The 15,813-nt window shown below is 28.9% G+C and overlaps 1 protein-coding gene and 1 non-coding gene across 2 annotated transcripts; one reads left to right on the top strand and one right to left on the bottom strand.

The window, feature by feature from the left end:
- Positions 1–330: 330 nt before the first annotated feature.
- On the bottom strand, positions 331–403 carry TRNAK-CUU (transfer RNA lysine (anticodon CUU)). The gene has a single exon. It is a non-coding gene; the product is annotated as a tRNA-Lys (tRNA).
- A 4,107-nt stretch (positions 404–4,510) lies between these two features.
- Positions 4,511–9,459, top strand: LOC105645256 (transcription initiation factor IIB-2). The gene is made up of 7 exons (XM_012230814.4): positions 4,511–5,000; positions 5,538–5,562; positions 7,098–7,227; positions 7,319–7,449; positions 7,579–7,667; positions 8,631–8,707; positions 8,942–9,459. Exons 1-7 carry the CDS (start codon positions 4,648–4,650, stop codon positions 9,073–9,075), a joined length of 939 nt encoding a protein of 312 aa, XP_012086204.1. The 5' UTR covers positions 4,511–4,647; the 3' UTR covers positions 9,076–9,459.
- Positions 9,460–15,813: the final 6,354 nt, after the last annotated feature.

Here is a 15,813-nt window from a genome sequence, read left to right as displayed (position 1 = left end):
ATAAATAATTAACTATAATTAAAGTATGTGTTTAAAATAAAATCTAAAGTTGAAATGTTATATTTTTTATATAAAAATTCAGATGCTAATTCATTTATAAATTTATTATGTCAGTAGTATAATTTTAAGACGAATTCTGAAAATATAATCAAGAGGAAAATAAAATAAACATTTCATTTATTAAATGAATAAAAATTCTAAGTTAATTATGTTTTTAAGAGTTCAAGTCATTGAGATTCAGAGTTTATGAACTATAATTAAAAGCTATCCTCAAATATATAGTTTAACCAAGAAAAAAAAATCTATAGTACTTATCTTATTTCTTTTATTCGCCCACCGTGGGGCGAATACCCACGACCACAAGGTTAAGAGCCTTGCGCTCTACCAACTGAGCTAGACGGGCTTGGTTGTACTATGCAGCTGTTATTATCTAATACCTTTGAAAAAAGTAACTCCTATTACATTTGTGAACTTTTATTTATATCCAAATAATCCTATTCATCCACACATGCATAAATTTCTAATAGGGATATAATCTATTTGGAAATGAAAATTTCTTGATTTAATATGTTTGAATTTAGATTTGACAATATTCAATTATTATGTTGTCTAATAAAAATACATAAGCATTGTTGATTAAAATTATTTGGGTTTTTTTGTATAAAAAATAATAGTTCACTAGCGCAAACAAAAATTACAATGTGCAATATGAATATTTCCCAAAAAATTAAAGAGCTAATGTAAGCATTAAGGTTATTATAATTGAAGTCATGATACATGTGTATATATGCCATATTTGGCATTTAAAAAAAAAAAAAAATTTATTGGTTGATGTGGTAAGTGATTTCAATTTCTGTAAGGGTGATAACACAAGTTTAATCTCCAGGAAGCGCACTTTATTGAAAGGGTCAAAAACTTTTACGCTTTATGATCAAAGAGAGATTACACCCCCCAGTTATATATATATATATAAAAGAAATATTTCCCACAAATGATGTCATGTATTATATTAGGGTAATTCTAGTTATAATTATCTATTGGCTTATTATTCAAACCAACTAAAATATGGATTTCCATGGAGAAATGATACCTAAGAAGTTTGAAGATTATTATAGTTGCTTCTTCATGTTGATCAATTGATTGGATTCTGAGGAGTTAGTGGTTTAAGAAAGAGACAACTCAACCTATTATTGGGATCTTCATCACATAAACTTCTTCTTCTTCTTCTTTCTTTTGCATATTTATTTCAAAAACTAAAATCTAAATTTCTATGTTATATATGTTACAATGACATATTTTATCACGATATTAGTAATATAGCGACACATATTAAGTTGGTGAAGACTTTGAATATTGTTGTATAACTCATAATATTATTCTGATTTACGAGCCTCGCATTAAATTAAAAAATATTTAAAAGAGATGGAAATTATAAAAATATAAAATTCTTAATTATTGATTTATGAAACAGATACTAATTTATTATCTTATTTATAATTTGCTATTCTTGTGAAACAATGTTACATCAATCTACAATAAGTCCAGGCAAGGTTTATTGAACTGCAGCTTCAGAATATTCAAATTTCATTAAAACTTCAAAGGTTATGAATAAATTTTGCATTTTTGAAATTTACACATAAATAATTGATACAAATTTAGTGCCTTTTTTTAGTTTTTTCTCTACTGAAAAAATTAGTTTTTCAATTAGCTAAAATTATTATTAGATCATAGTACAAATTTATTATTATTTTAAATCATGCTAATCAAATTTTTTTTTTGTCAGAAATTGTATTAAGTAAATCCAAAAAATAAAGTTCAAGTCCTTATATGACCTAACATTTGATTTTAGAGTTATTTTTGACATTCTAGAAAAGTATATAAGTCAAAATTTAATTATTTTGGCTTAAGGGGAAAATTATCCATTTCCCAAATTTGATTGGGTTGGACCACTACCACCACCTCCACCAATCATAGTTACAATCAAGCTCCCCAAGTTTAATAAGACAAAAAATTTCTAAAACACGTTTGATTTTGATACTTAATAATTTAATTAATTAAATATATTTATTAAAAAGAAAAATATATCATAAGTATAACAAAATTTAGAAAACAAGTTTACTTACAGCATTATAAATAAATTTATTTTATTAATAAAATTATTAATGATTTATTTAAATACAAATTGTACCAATTTTTTTTTTTTAAAATCTATTCATATATTAACATCCATATAGTTATATAGAACATCATAATAAACATTTAGATGTGTGATCCGTTCATAATACCAGGATTAGAACTTTGGATGTTATTTAAGGACTGGACCAACCAGTAGTTGATAAATATGTCATCTTTTTTGATAGGGGAGAAATTTAAAATTTAGGTCTTTTTCCCAAATTGTATATATTTTTATAAGTAAATTGAATATCTAAAAGCTATTTATCATATATGTATGTGGTCTAGGATGTTTTACTTAGAAAAAACAAAAATATCGTTGTAATAAATAACAACAATTATAATTAATAAAAAAATAAATATTTTAAAAAAATAATGCAATGGAATTATAACATGTATTTAGGATGGTTGAATTTGAGTCGCAATCAAATTAAAAAAAAAAATCCCAAAATTTCATTTTAGGATATAATTGTTAAAGTTAAAATTAAAATTCAATTTTACACGGATCTGTTGTATATTTAAATATAAGAATTTTAGTAAAATTGCATATCTCTCCACATAAGCAAATAATAATTATTTTTTAATGTTTTCAACTTTTATACTTAAAATATTGTCTTGATGTGTAATTACTATAATTTTTGAAATAATAGTTTCTATAATTTTTTAAATATTCAATAATTATTTAACTGATGAAATTTTATAAATTAGAATATTCAGTAGAAGTTAGAAGTATTCAATATATTTAATAAAGTATAATTAATGCATTTAATTTAAAATTAAGATACCTTACTTGAGACTTCTAACTTATTTTAAATAAAATTTTTAACTTATAAGCTATGATACCTATTAAAATATGGGTTGTACTAAATTAAAAACCCTATATTATGATTATATAATTTCTCCATTGGCGTTATAAATGGAGACCACACATGGGTATCAAAAAATAAAAATAAAAAAACAGTGGGCCTAGGCCCGTTAAGACTGAAGATAATAAGACTGCACAGTTATTGGGCCATTTTCTGTGGGCTTGGACTATAGATTTTCTGACTAGAAATAGGGAAAGTTACTTGTTTGGTTCAATTCTTTTTTCACTGACTTTTTAGTTTTTAAAAATTAATTAAATTTTTATTCATTCATTTATATAATTAATTTTATAATATTTTTATATATTAGGTATTTTTCCTGTGCGTTACTATAAGGCATTAAAAAATTATATTAATTAATTGATTGGAGATAATTTATTAAAAACATTTTTAAATAAATATATATAAATAATTAAAGATTCAAAATTTTTAAGTTTTATCATTTTCATAATTATTATGAAAATGAATAATATTTAAATTCTATTTTTTTGAGAAAAATGTTTAGCTCTATTCAGTTCAATTAGAAACCCTAAAAACTAATAATTAAATTCAACTAGAAATTTGTAGATTAAAAATTCATATACAAGTCTTAGTCCAAAACTAATTGGAGGTCAACTATATAAATCGTTTATTTTAAATATTCACTCTAAAAATAAAAAATTATATACATAAAAAAAATTAAAATCAAGAGTTGTACGAAATGAGTATAAACAATATGTAATACATATTATAAAAAAAAAAATCATATTATAACATATGATATAATAATGAATAATCCATATATATACAATACTCTATAGCTATTAAATGTATGATTGTCAAATCCCCAACTGAGATTCATAATTATTTAGAAAAAAAAATATAATTGATTTATAATAATAATAATAATAATAATAATAATAATAAATTCAAAGTGTATAAGCAGTAATCAAAGTTGATAGGCTTAAGAACTAAAATATACTTACTATTTATAGCCCCACATTTAAATCATGCCTCTAATAAGCCAATCAAATTTGATCCATACCAAAGGCGCTAACCACCTTACACCCAAACACACCATAATTTTCCAACTAGACATCGCACACATCCCACGTGCCAAAACTAACTATAAATCTTCTACCATACACCCAAATACAAAACACATAAAATCAAAACTGGGGTCAACGTTTACTCAATTGGTTCGTGTTAAATCGAATCAAATCAAAACCAACTTAATATTCAAACCCAACTAAAATTAAATATTTTAACTCTTTTCGACATTTATGTTTATTTTTTGAGTTTAATAAAAATTAAAAAATAAAAAAATAAAAATGATATTCGGTTCGGTTTTTTCAAAACCGTTTATTACTGTTCCAAATTCGAGATTGTTAACGGTCAAACGTAACGGATCACTTCAACGATCAATTACCCTCACCACACCAGATTATTACCTAACTTCAAACCCTGGCTATAAATAACCCCCTTTCCTCTTCCTTTCATTTCCATCTTCTCTTCCCTTTTCTATTTCATCTCTTAACATGAACGCGATCGGAACATAACCCAAAATTGGAACAGAAAAAGAAATTTAACAATAAATAAGACCATAATTTATTTCATTAATTGATTTTTAGTAATGGGTGACGCCTTCTGCTCGGACTGCAAGCGGCAGACGGAGGTAGTGTTCGACCACTCGGCGGGGGACACGGTGTGTTCAGAGTGCGGTTTGGTGCTTGAATCGCACTCGATTGATGAGACATCGGAGTGGAGAACTTTTGCTAATGAATCCGGTGATAATGATCCTGTTCGTGTAGGTGGTCCCACCAATCCTCTTCTGGCGGATGGTGGTCTCTCAACCGTTATAGCTAAGCCTAATGGTGCCTCCGGAGAGTTCCTTTCGTCTTCCTTAGGTCGTTGGCAAAATAGAGGCTCTAATCCGGATCGAGGGTTGATATTGGCGTTTAAAACTATTGCTACCATGTCTGACAGGTGCGGAATTTTTTTTTTTTTTTAATTCTCCGAATTTTGTTTTGATTAAGTAAGGTGGATCTCGACGTATTTTTGTTGTTTTGATTGATTGTCTTGGATCGTTGATGGGTTGAATTTAATGTTGCGGCCTTATGTTAATTAAATAACTGATCTTTGAGCATTTCTATATGCAAAAATGAACCAGTTGAATCCTTTTATTTGGTTTTAGGGGGATTGGATTTGGATCTTGAGTTGAGTAGAGTTTGATTGCGTTGTAACGATATGATGCAATTAATTGATTTTTGTTTTTAAATTGTGTGATTGGCGATATTGAAATTTAGGTTCTTAAATAATGATAGTTAAAGTGAAAAAGTGATGAACTTTTTCATTTTAGGAAAAAAATGGATTCAAGTGTTGGTAGAGTCATGAATTGTTCGCTTGTTGTCTCCAAGTTTTTGCTTTTATGAATTAGTATTATCATATTTGATGTGCAGTATTCAATTTGAAGAAATTAACTATTGTAAGATGATCGCTAATAAGAAGAAATTTTTGTTTCAGGTTGGGCCTTGTTGCAACTATAAAGGTATGCTACTCACTGATTCAGTATTTTTATGTTACTGTTAATGGTGTTAAAAGTATCTTTCATTTTAACATCCAATGAAATGACTGGTATGCTTATAGGATTTCATGTTGTATACAAAGTGTTAGTCGTTGGAGGTGCGCCTTGTTCAATGTTAAATGAGTTCATTTAGGTTTAAACACATGAATAGACTTTACTATATACATGAGAATGGACTCTAACAAAATCTGATATTGTGCTTGGGCTACTTTAACTGCTAGCTTCGTGCTACTTTAACTGCTAGCTTCGTATCAAATTTTACCATCAAGCCTTAATGGTTTGCTTCTTCTTTACCTTCTGAGTTCTAATTGTTAGTTGAATGGAGACTGCTGGTTCCAAATTCCACTGCAGTGAAATTTGATTCCACAATATATGTTCTTTTTATGATTTTTCTGATCCGTACAATGTAATCGAAGATACAAATGAAAAGTACATTGAAAATCCCGATCTTGTGCATGACTTGAAACAAGCCTTATGCATTTGAGTAATTATGATTACGGCTTAGGCTACCTTTAAAACAGAAAAGGGACTTATCATTCTGTTAGAGAGAACATTAGTTTGAAGAGAATAGAGGTGAATATTTGCTTATTGAAACTTTAATTGACTGCTAGTTCTTAAGTGGGCATCTAAAATTTGCCATGAAGAAAACTCTCTCGAATTTAAAAAATGTCACAATCTTTTCCCTTATTTTATATTTGTTACATGTCCCTTTTTTTTTTTTTTTTTTTTTTGCTTTCTTCTTTTTTATGTTTCTTATTTTCAAATTTTCTCCTTTAGGAAACCATGAGAATTCTTATCTGTGCCGCTTGACAAAAATAAACTGATTTATGTTGATTCAATTTCTATGTATGTTGGATTTTACTTTTTAAAGTAGAAGGGTAAATAACATTTTTTTACAGAATAATTTTTGAATTTGTTTTGAACTTTTTTTGTTGCATTTTTGTAGTTTTTAACACTTTGACTTATAAATTCAATCATTCACACTGTTATTTCCACCAAAAAAAAAAAAAAAAAAAAGAAGCTGCTGTATTGATCAATTATAACTAGAAAACTATGTGCCTCCTGTAGATAACAGCTTGTACCAGAGTTTGGAGGGTTCTACCTCCGTAGGGTTAGCTTCAAGTTAAATTAGTAGCCAATCCTAATCCAGTAACCCTAATTTTCTCTCTCTGTGGCTTAGTTGAGTGGAGATCAGAGAACCATAGTTGACTTTAGGCATTGAAAAAAAGATTGGTATGTTAACTAATATCAAATGTAAATTGTGTCATTTTGCCATCTATTTTTAATATTTTAATACTGTTGACAATGTGCACACATTTAACTCGATTACTTAAAACCCTGACTACAACCTTACAAATATCTTTGAAAATTTCGATTTTGATGCCTTTTGACTGCTTGTTTTCTTTTTCATTTATTTTTCTATTTATGTACTCTTGAGAATTGATTTCCAGTAATGATTCTTTTGTTCCTCCTAACAATGGAATTTTCATGTTTTGAAGGATCGGGCTAACGAGATCTACAAAAAGGTGGAAGATCAAAAGTCCAGTAGAGGAAGAAATCAGGATGCCTTATTGGCTGCTTGCCTCTACATTGCTTGTCGACAAGAAGACAAGCCACGAACTGTAAAGGGTACAGCCTAAGATTCTTTTAACATCTGGATGCTTCCTGATTTATCTTTCCCTAAGTGTTTGAGCTTCCTGAACCTGTGGATTTCAACTAGAAATTTGCTCTGTCGCCAATGGAGCCACAAAGAAGGAAATTGGCCGAGCAAAAGAATACATAGTGAAACAACTGGGATTGGAGACAGGTCAGTCAGTGGAGATGGGAACAATACATGCTGGGGATTTTATGGTGGGTTTTCATTTTGCTTTTTCTTTTTATTGAAAATTTAATTGCTCTTTTTTTATTTTTTCATTCCTAGAGAAATGTTTCATATTGCTGGAGAAATGTTTCATATTGTTGCCTTAACTTGATATGTAGAGGCGTTTTTGTTCAAATCTTGGTATGAATAATCAAGCAATGAAAGCTGCCCAAGAAGCTGTGCAAAAATCTGAAGAGTTCGATATAAGGTAATCACAATCGTCTAGTAATTATTCTTTTGTTTATATTAAGGAGAACATGTGGTGCCTCTTTTTTGTCATTTAGTTTATTTTAACGCTTAAAGCATTTATCACTTCGTTGACAGTTATCCATTGACCATTTTTTTTTTTTTTTCGTGTGGATAAGTAGAAGTGATTCATGATAATTGATAGAATCTGCAGTTTAGATGATTTGGAATTAATGGTTGTGACTGAGATGGCACAGATTTTACATTGAAGGCTGTAAATGGGCATCTAGTGGTACTGGGTGATAGTCTTCAAGCGTACAGTGGTTCAAGAAGGATGTTGATAGGATCCATAAGAAATAGAAAATATATTTTAAAGGGAATTTTTTTCTAAAGTTGCATTGTTGGTTTATTAGTTTTGTTTTGTGGCACGCCATCTATTAGTGCACTCATACAACGCTCTAAATTCTCTCTGGCCTAGGAAGCAATGTAGAGATTGTGCATTTGTTTCAAATTTCGCTTTGAAGCAATCATCAATAGGAATAATGTCTAAATTGTTTTCCTTTAATGCAAAAGTCTAATTGATTTCAGAAATCTATTTCCTCAAATTTGACAAACTTCATGCTATTTTGTGAAAGAAATTGAGGAGCCTTTTTTTAAAGTCCATTCTTGGCTAGGAATGGAGAGCCTTTTAAAAAATCACTTTCTATATATTAGGTGATTCCATTGGTTTCTTGTTTGGGGCTTTTGAGGAGGAGTTTGAGTGTTCCTAAAGCTATTATTACTGCGGTAGCATCTTTTATGATCTGTGTTTGTGTTTATTCTTCATGTTGTGTTTTCCTTTTTTATTTAATAAAATTTCTTACTGTAAAAAGTAAAGGATAGATATGCAGTTGAAGCAATGTTTATAAAGCTGATGTCTGAACGCAGTAAATTAATGATTGTTGGGTTCCTTTTGACATTTTATTTTTGCTTCCAATGCTTGCAGGAGAAGTCCTATATCAATCGCAGCAGCAGTCATTTATATCATTTCTCAGCTTTCAGATGATAAGAAGCCTCTCCGAGGTTTGGTGATCTTATGCTTTTAGTTTAAATGAGACCAAAACAGGTTCACATAAAATTTTTGTGCACTATTTACTCTGAATCACACGGTTTATCATTACTATTTTTGCGCATGGACTTATTTTTTACTGACACTTAATTTACAAGACTCAAAATTCATTTAATATTCACCGGCAATAGTCTTTGACAGCTGAATCTAGATATGCGGGTGCTATTGATAATGTTCTTGTGATGCAGAAATTTCACAGGCTACTGGAGTTGCAGAAGGGACAATTAGAAATTCCTACAAGGACCTCTATCCCCATGTTTCGAAGATAATACCAGGCTGGTATGCCAAAGAAGAGGATCTCAAGAATCTTTGCAGCCCTTAAATTATAGAGAAAGACAATAAAGGGAATACCGACACGGACACATTTGAAATGGTTTGGAGCCTTCCATCTTGAATTGTATTGGTAACTGCAGAGACAAAAAGAAGAAAAAAAAAAGGAAAATTTGTGCAAGGCCCTTTATTTTCATTTTCTTTCGGCATTCAATTACACTGCTACCTTTAGTTACGAGGGAGGAAAGCAAAAATATTTTCAGCCATTCAATTCTAACTGGCGCTTAACAACGCAGCAGCTACATTTTCACGTTTGAGTGGATATTGATGTGTATTATGCAAGTTGCCAAATCTCACTTTTTAAACATTTCAATTTACAAACTTTTTTGTTTTATGAAATTTTTTATATCTATCTTATGCAATTTTGCTTTTGTCAGATTAATGTTATCATTGTTGTTAACTGAAGATTGAGATTCTGGTACTGCTGTATAATAAGCTGCACATTTCTTTTTACTTGCTAACCTACATTTGCTTTTGGTTATGGATGGTGATTATTTGTGTGTGTTTTGACCTGTTTTTGCTTTGGTTTGGTTGGGCCTAGAGAGGCCTTAAGGCCCTTACCCTAACAAATATGATAAAATGTAAAATTATCAACAAAATGCAAAATTTTCTAATTCACAAGCTAAATTGGTAATACATGCTCTAGGCAAGTCCAAGCTTAGCTTGACTTTTGAATTAATAATTTCGCCTCTCTATTTTTGAGAAATTAATACGATGTCTCAAACTTTTACTTAAACTCATTAGTTAGTCATTTTATTCAAAAGGTCAGCGTTCACTGTTAGTAAAATACACTTTTTATATGCACATTTTTAGATGAAAAATGTTGGTTTTTTAGATAAAAGTAAATAAAAATATAATTTCAAAATCCCAGTGTATTTTACCTTACATATTTTGTCCACACTAATTTAATTTAATTTAACTTGCTAGCTTTGTCTCCCTAGAATTAGCGAAGCTCGTTTGCACCCTAATGCGAGGCTTAGCCAGAAAATTTCAAGCCCAACGATTTGAGATTTAAGCGAGCGCAACCCAATTTGGAAAGCTATAATATCTACTTAAAAGTAATTTGAAAGCGGTTAAATAATTTAGATTATTTGTATAAATTTGAGTCTCAATTAGAAAATTTGTTTGTCCTATTTATTATAGGGTCCTAAAAGAAAGTAAGATGTACTTTCTAAAAAATATATAAAAAACTAAAAAATGTCCTAAATACATACTGATATTTACAATTTATGGGTTTTTAGGCCCAAATGATCTTTTTGGTACTTTTCTAGTTATATAATGACTTTTTACATCTTTCGCCAATTCAAACCTCTAATTTAGACTTATTTTTTAGACCGACTCAACAATAATACTACCTGTATATGCAAATAGGATGGAAAGGGCCCACTGAAATTAAAAAAAAGACACATAGGACGACACTAAGACTGCCACGTTGGATCTACATGTATAAAACATTATTGGATTTTATCAATTGACAGAGTTCCCCATACTATCTCTCCTCTTCAGGCAACACTCCCTCTGTCTCTTGTTCCTTCAACACTAAAAACTATTGGGATTCTAACTGATCCCGAGTGAGGCCACGGAAAAATACCGATGGTAAAAGTAAAATAAAATTACTATTACCACATATACCTCCAATAATTAAATATTGAATATTGACGATCGAATCCACCAGAAATAATAATCACGGTAAAAATTAAATAATTACCGTGAATGCCAGATGAAAAATAAGAACACCGAAATTTACGTGGTTCACCCTTCAACTGTTATGGGCTACGTCTACGGGACAAAAACTCCGAATAATTCTTCTACTAAAATAGTAGGTACAAAAGAGATTACAAAAATAGTGGCACACAAAATGTTTCCCAAAAACAGCCCAAAATTATAATCCTCACTATTTTCTCTCTTTCCTAATTTTAGGAACCCTTTCCTCAAATTTTCTACACCTAATAGTGTATATTGCTTCTATGTTTTTGTACGCCTTAATGAAGGAAAACCTTCTCCTATAAGAAAAGGGGACGCAATGGATGCGTTAATCACGCGTCCACTTTTCCTTTTTTTCTTTCTTTCTTTCTTTGGCACTGTCCTTTGAATAACAAGAGTAACGTGCTTTGTTTTTTTTTTTTTTTTCTTTATTAGGCAGTCTCTCTTTGACTGTCAAAACAAAAACGTGTTGTTATTATTATTATTTTTTTCTTTTCAAATGTCTGTGGATCCCACATGTTGGAGGGACCCCACAACAAAAATCAGGTCACCAAATCGAAGGAGATGATCTTGGTACAATCGACATAAATTGCTTCCCCACAGGTCGCATCTCTCTCCCCGCCGTGAGTTCAATCAAAGCAACCATGAAAAAGAAAACAAAGATAACCAGAAATTACATACACAGCATGGAACAATCGAGGAAAAAGCATCACAAACCAAAAGGAAATGACTTGTAAAACTGAAGTTAAAATTAGCAAATTTGCGGAGTAAAAATATGAAGGTGAAAATGTAACTTTTCATGAGACAAAAGATGAATACCTGCTACACTGTTGACAAAACCTTTGCATTTACTTCCCAACAAGAGCTTTAGTGGTATTTTTCAAGGCCCAACAAGATACAAGTGAACTCCATTTTCAAGATCAAATGATTTTTAGTGGTATTGCCGACAGCTTCCACCTTCTTCTTGTTCAAGTCAAAGGTGTGGTGGACACATTTTGGTGGTGCCAAACAAAACTTTTGAAAGAAAAGCAAGAAGTATATGATCGCTAAGACGAGACATGTCCTTAGAGGGAGGTACAAGCTATTCGGAAACGTGGATAAATGCATCCTTTCTTAGCATTATTCTCTATTGAGATTGGTTAAATTTCTATCTCGCAAATAATTGTTGAGACGAAATCTTAATAGAAATGGGAAAAAAAATAAAAAAAAGGTCCAATCTCAATATTAAAATTCCTCTGTATGAAACAAGAATATGTCGTGAATTGTAAGATGTGCATGCAATTGTCAATTTGGTTGGGCCCAATGTTGGGAAAAGAAAATGGGGTTTTGTATCAAAGTCAGCAATTTAAGAAACCCATATTGAATAAACACTAATACATCTATTAAAGGGTGAGAAGCTTGATTAGTGACTTGTCCAAATCTAGATAAGTCCATATTGCTCAAGTTTATCTTCAAAACTTTTATCCAATCATTCATAATCACGTTGTTAGAAAATTCAACGAGAAGATCCAACGGTTGAACGTTCACGTGAATAATTTTTATCCAATCAATTATTCAAAATGATGTGGTTAGAAAATTCAATGAGAGGGATCCAATAGTCTAACGATTCATATGAACAACTTTTATATAATCGATTATTCACAATAATGTAGTTAGAAAATTCAATAAGAGGGGTCCAACAATCTAATGGTACATGTAAATAACTTTTATCCAATCAATTATTTACGATGATGACGTAAATAGAAAATTCAATGAGAAGGGTCTAACAGTCTAACGTAACTTTTATCTGATGAATTATTCACAATAAACATGATTTGAGTGGTAAATGTGAACAACTTCAGTGAACATGATTTGAGCGTTTTAAGAGATAATTACAAACATATTCTAATTTCTTTTTAAATTTTAGTGGGTCCATTGTCCCATTGGCCCACTGTTGGTTTCGTCTATCATCATGTCATGAATTGCAAGATATGCATGCAATTGTCGATTTGATCAGAATAGATATTTACGTCAAGCATATAGATTCGTCCTTATCGAGGCACTCCAAAATTTACGAGAATATATTATACTCTCAATTATAAATTTTTTATATGAAATAAATATTTAAATATTTAATTTTTTTTGATAAAATGCATAAATTAATTCCAATTTAAAGTTCTGGTGTTAAAAAATTCAAATAAAAAAAAAATTACTATTTAATCTCTCGATTATATTTAATGTAAAAAATATTGTATTTATTTTTTATTTTATTGTATTGTATAAACAAAAATATTTGTTACTTTTTGCAAAAATTTAGTAATAATTTATTATGTTTAAAAGAATTATAAAGAGAATGATTACATAAAACTTTTAAAAAAATTTAATAATTATTTTATAAAGTTAATAGAGTCAAAGTATAATGTAAAAATAAATTAGCTAGCAGCTCATAATAAAAAATTCAAAAATACAATTGATGAAATCAGAAGGTGATTGAAACTTATATCGATTATTTGAATACAAATCATCTATTAGATTAAACGTATTTGAAGTATATGGGTAATCTCATTTTAGATAAACAATATAAATTAGTAAATGATATATAACAAGTAAGGTGAACCAATCAAAATGTCCTAAGTCATTTTATATTAAAGGAAAACCTAATTCATTATAAGTTCATATTAAATGAATTATTAGTTGAATTTGATTAATTTGATTTAGGGTCCAGATTTTTAAGAGTGTCCTTAAATATACATACTAGTTATGAATTTTATTTTTAGAATTTAATTGAAAAATTTTTTCAATTTAATCCTGATTGTGAAATTGATTTACAGCTCTATCGACTTATATATCTTGCACGTGCAGGAAGCCTATGCGAGATGCACTTCTACCACAGTGTCCGTTGACTTGGAAAAAAATAACCTTTATTTTGTGGATGTTGAGAGTATTAAAAATGTTTACTAATTTTTTTTTTTTTATAAATAACCATTATACTAAATGTTATTTTTGGCTTCTTTATGCTCTTTTTCACATTTATGTATTTATTTATAGATATTATAAATAATAATCAAGACAGATAAATATAAATAAAAATTACTAATTTTTAATTCTTTTTTTTTTTTGAAAGAACTAATTTTTAATTCTTAATAAGTTTTAAGTCGACTATATAAATTATTTATTTTCATTTCGCTTAATACATAGCTAAACCCATATTAATATCAAGAAAATAAGCAAACATATTAGTTGAAAAATAATAAAAATAAATTCAATTATTTTTTTTTATAAACAAATAAGGGGTAAGTAGGCTATTTTGTAATTCAACTACCAATATGAATTACTATGTTAATACACCACATGCTATAGAGATTGGCAGGTGTAAAAGGACGATGGGTCCCAAGTGTATGTGAAGTGGCAGTGGGAATATGAAGATTGGTGGCACGTGTGGAAGACACAACCATCCTGCCCCTTGATGACAATAATGTCAATTGTCAACCAAATGAATTGAAACCTTGACCAATGAAAGCTACATATTGTGGTGTTGTTTTAGCGGCATCATTGAAAGTGCATTAGTCTATCCTTAACAGGGTATCTCAGCGGGATAAAGCACCTGAAGAGATTGAATTGAAGGATTCACGAAAGCCGTGGGTTCAATCTTCTCTCAGCACGAGAAAAAAAAAAAAAAAAAAAAATCATTATTTATTTATAGATTGATTTATTGAACATTTTAATTTATAAAATTATACGAATTAAACATTTTAACTTGCAAACTTAAATCAATTTTAAATGGTTAAAAAATATAAAAATTATTGTTTCAAAAATTATGCTCACCACGTATTAAATAATTTTTTTGCATGTAAAACTCAAAAATTCCTAAAAACTATTGTTATTAGTGTAGAAAGGTGTAAAAATGCTATCAAAATTAGTAATTTTCAGGACACAATATGTTTCTTTCAAATTGAGAGAACTGCAAAATTAAAGTAATAAAGTGAAGGGGTAAATTTATATATTTACCTTAATAATAATATATATATGATGTAAAATTTTCTTAATTTACAAAGAACGACGCTTCTTTTACTTAAAACTTTGAGTCTTTTCTGCTCAAACAAACCATGTTGATACATTCACATATTATTTAATAAAACAAAATTATATATCAATTTATTAGAGTACAAAGAGGGAAACTATATATTGTCATTACATGCATAAATAAATTCATCTAGCTAAAAGAAAAAATTTCGTCTAGGCCTTTGACATTTGCATTTCCTTTCAAATTTCCTATTTTCACATTTCACATGTCACATATTTCTTTTCCTATGCTTCAATTGGACATACATACGCAGAGCGATATTGAAGGAACAAATGATGACTTTTTTTTTTTTTTTTTATAAATGTTTATATTATATATAGAATGGTGCATCACTATATATTTAAAAAGTTAAAATTAGATAAGCGAGTTTGAATCTTCTCTATTACAAGAAATTTTATCAATTTTGCAAATCCAGATGATCACTACGTATATTGTATAACATATCGTGTTATCTTGATTTAAATACAAAACTAAAATTAGACAACATTTTAAGTCAAGGAGAATTTTTTTTCCTTTCCTTTTGTACCAAAATGGTAATTGCAAAGAGAAAATGTATAATTCATTTCAATTTTGACGTATAAAAAAATGTCTATAATATCTGTACTATAAAATTGAAATTTATTATACAACCTAAGATGAAACAAAATATCTTTTTTTTTTTTGGAACAGAAAAGAACAGCGTTATAATTTGTTGTTAAAGAGTACATATACCGATTTATGAGTGGAGTGTTGAAATTCAATTGCATGCATATTATTTACTTATGATATTTCTCAACGCATCTCTGCAATTGAATTGATATCAAATAATAAATTTTTCAGTTTCTTTTTTAATATAATAATATTAAATGCTCTTCAGTTTTTTTTATCAATTTAAGTAACTAATACTACCATTAATATTATTCAAATAATAAATTTTTTCAGTTTCTTTTTTAATATAATAATATTAAATGCTCTTCAGTTTTT

Source organism: Jatropha curcas, chromosome 2 (assembly GCF_041381405.1).
Source record: "Jatropha curcas cultivar XTBG-Jc1 chromosome 2, XTBG_Jcur_1.0, whole genome shotgun sequence".
In the NCBI taxonomy this organism is placed as follows: domain Eukaryota; kingdom Viridiplantae; phylum Streptophyta; class Magnoliopsida; order Malpighiales; family Euphorbiaceae; genus Jatropha; species Jatropha curcas.
This window is presented reverse-complemented; position numbering and strand designations above follow the sequence as displayed.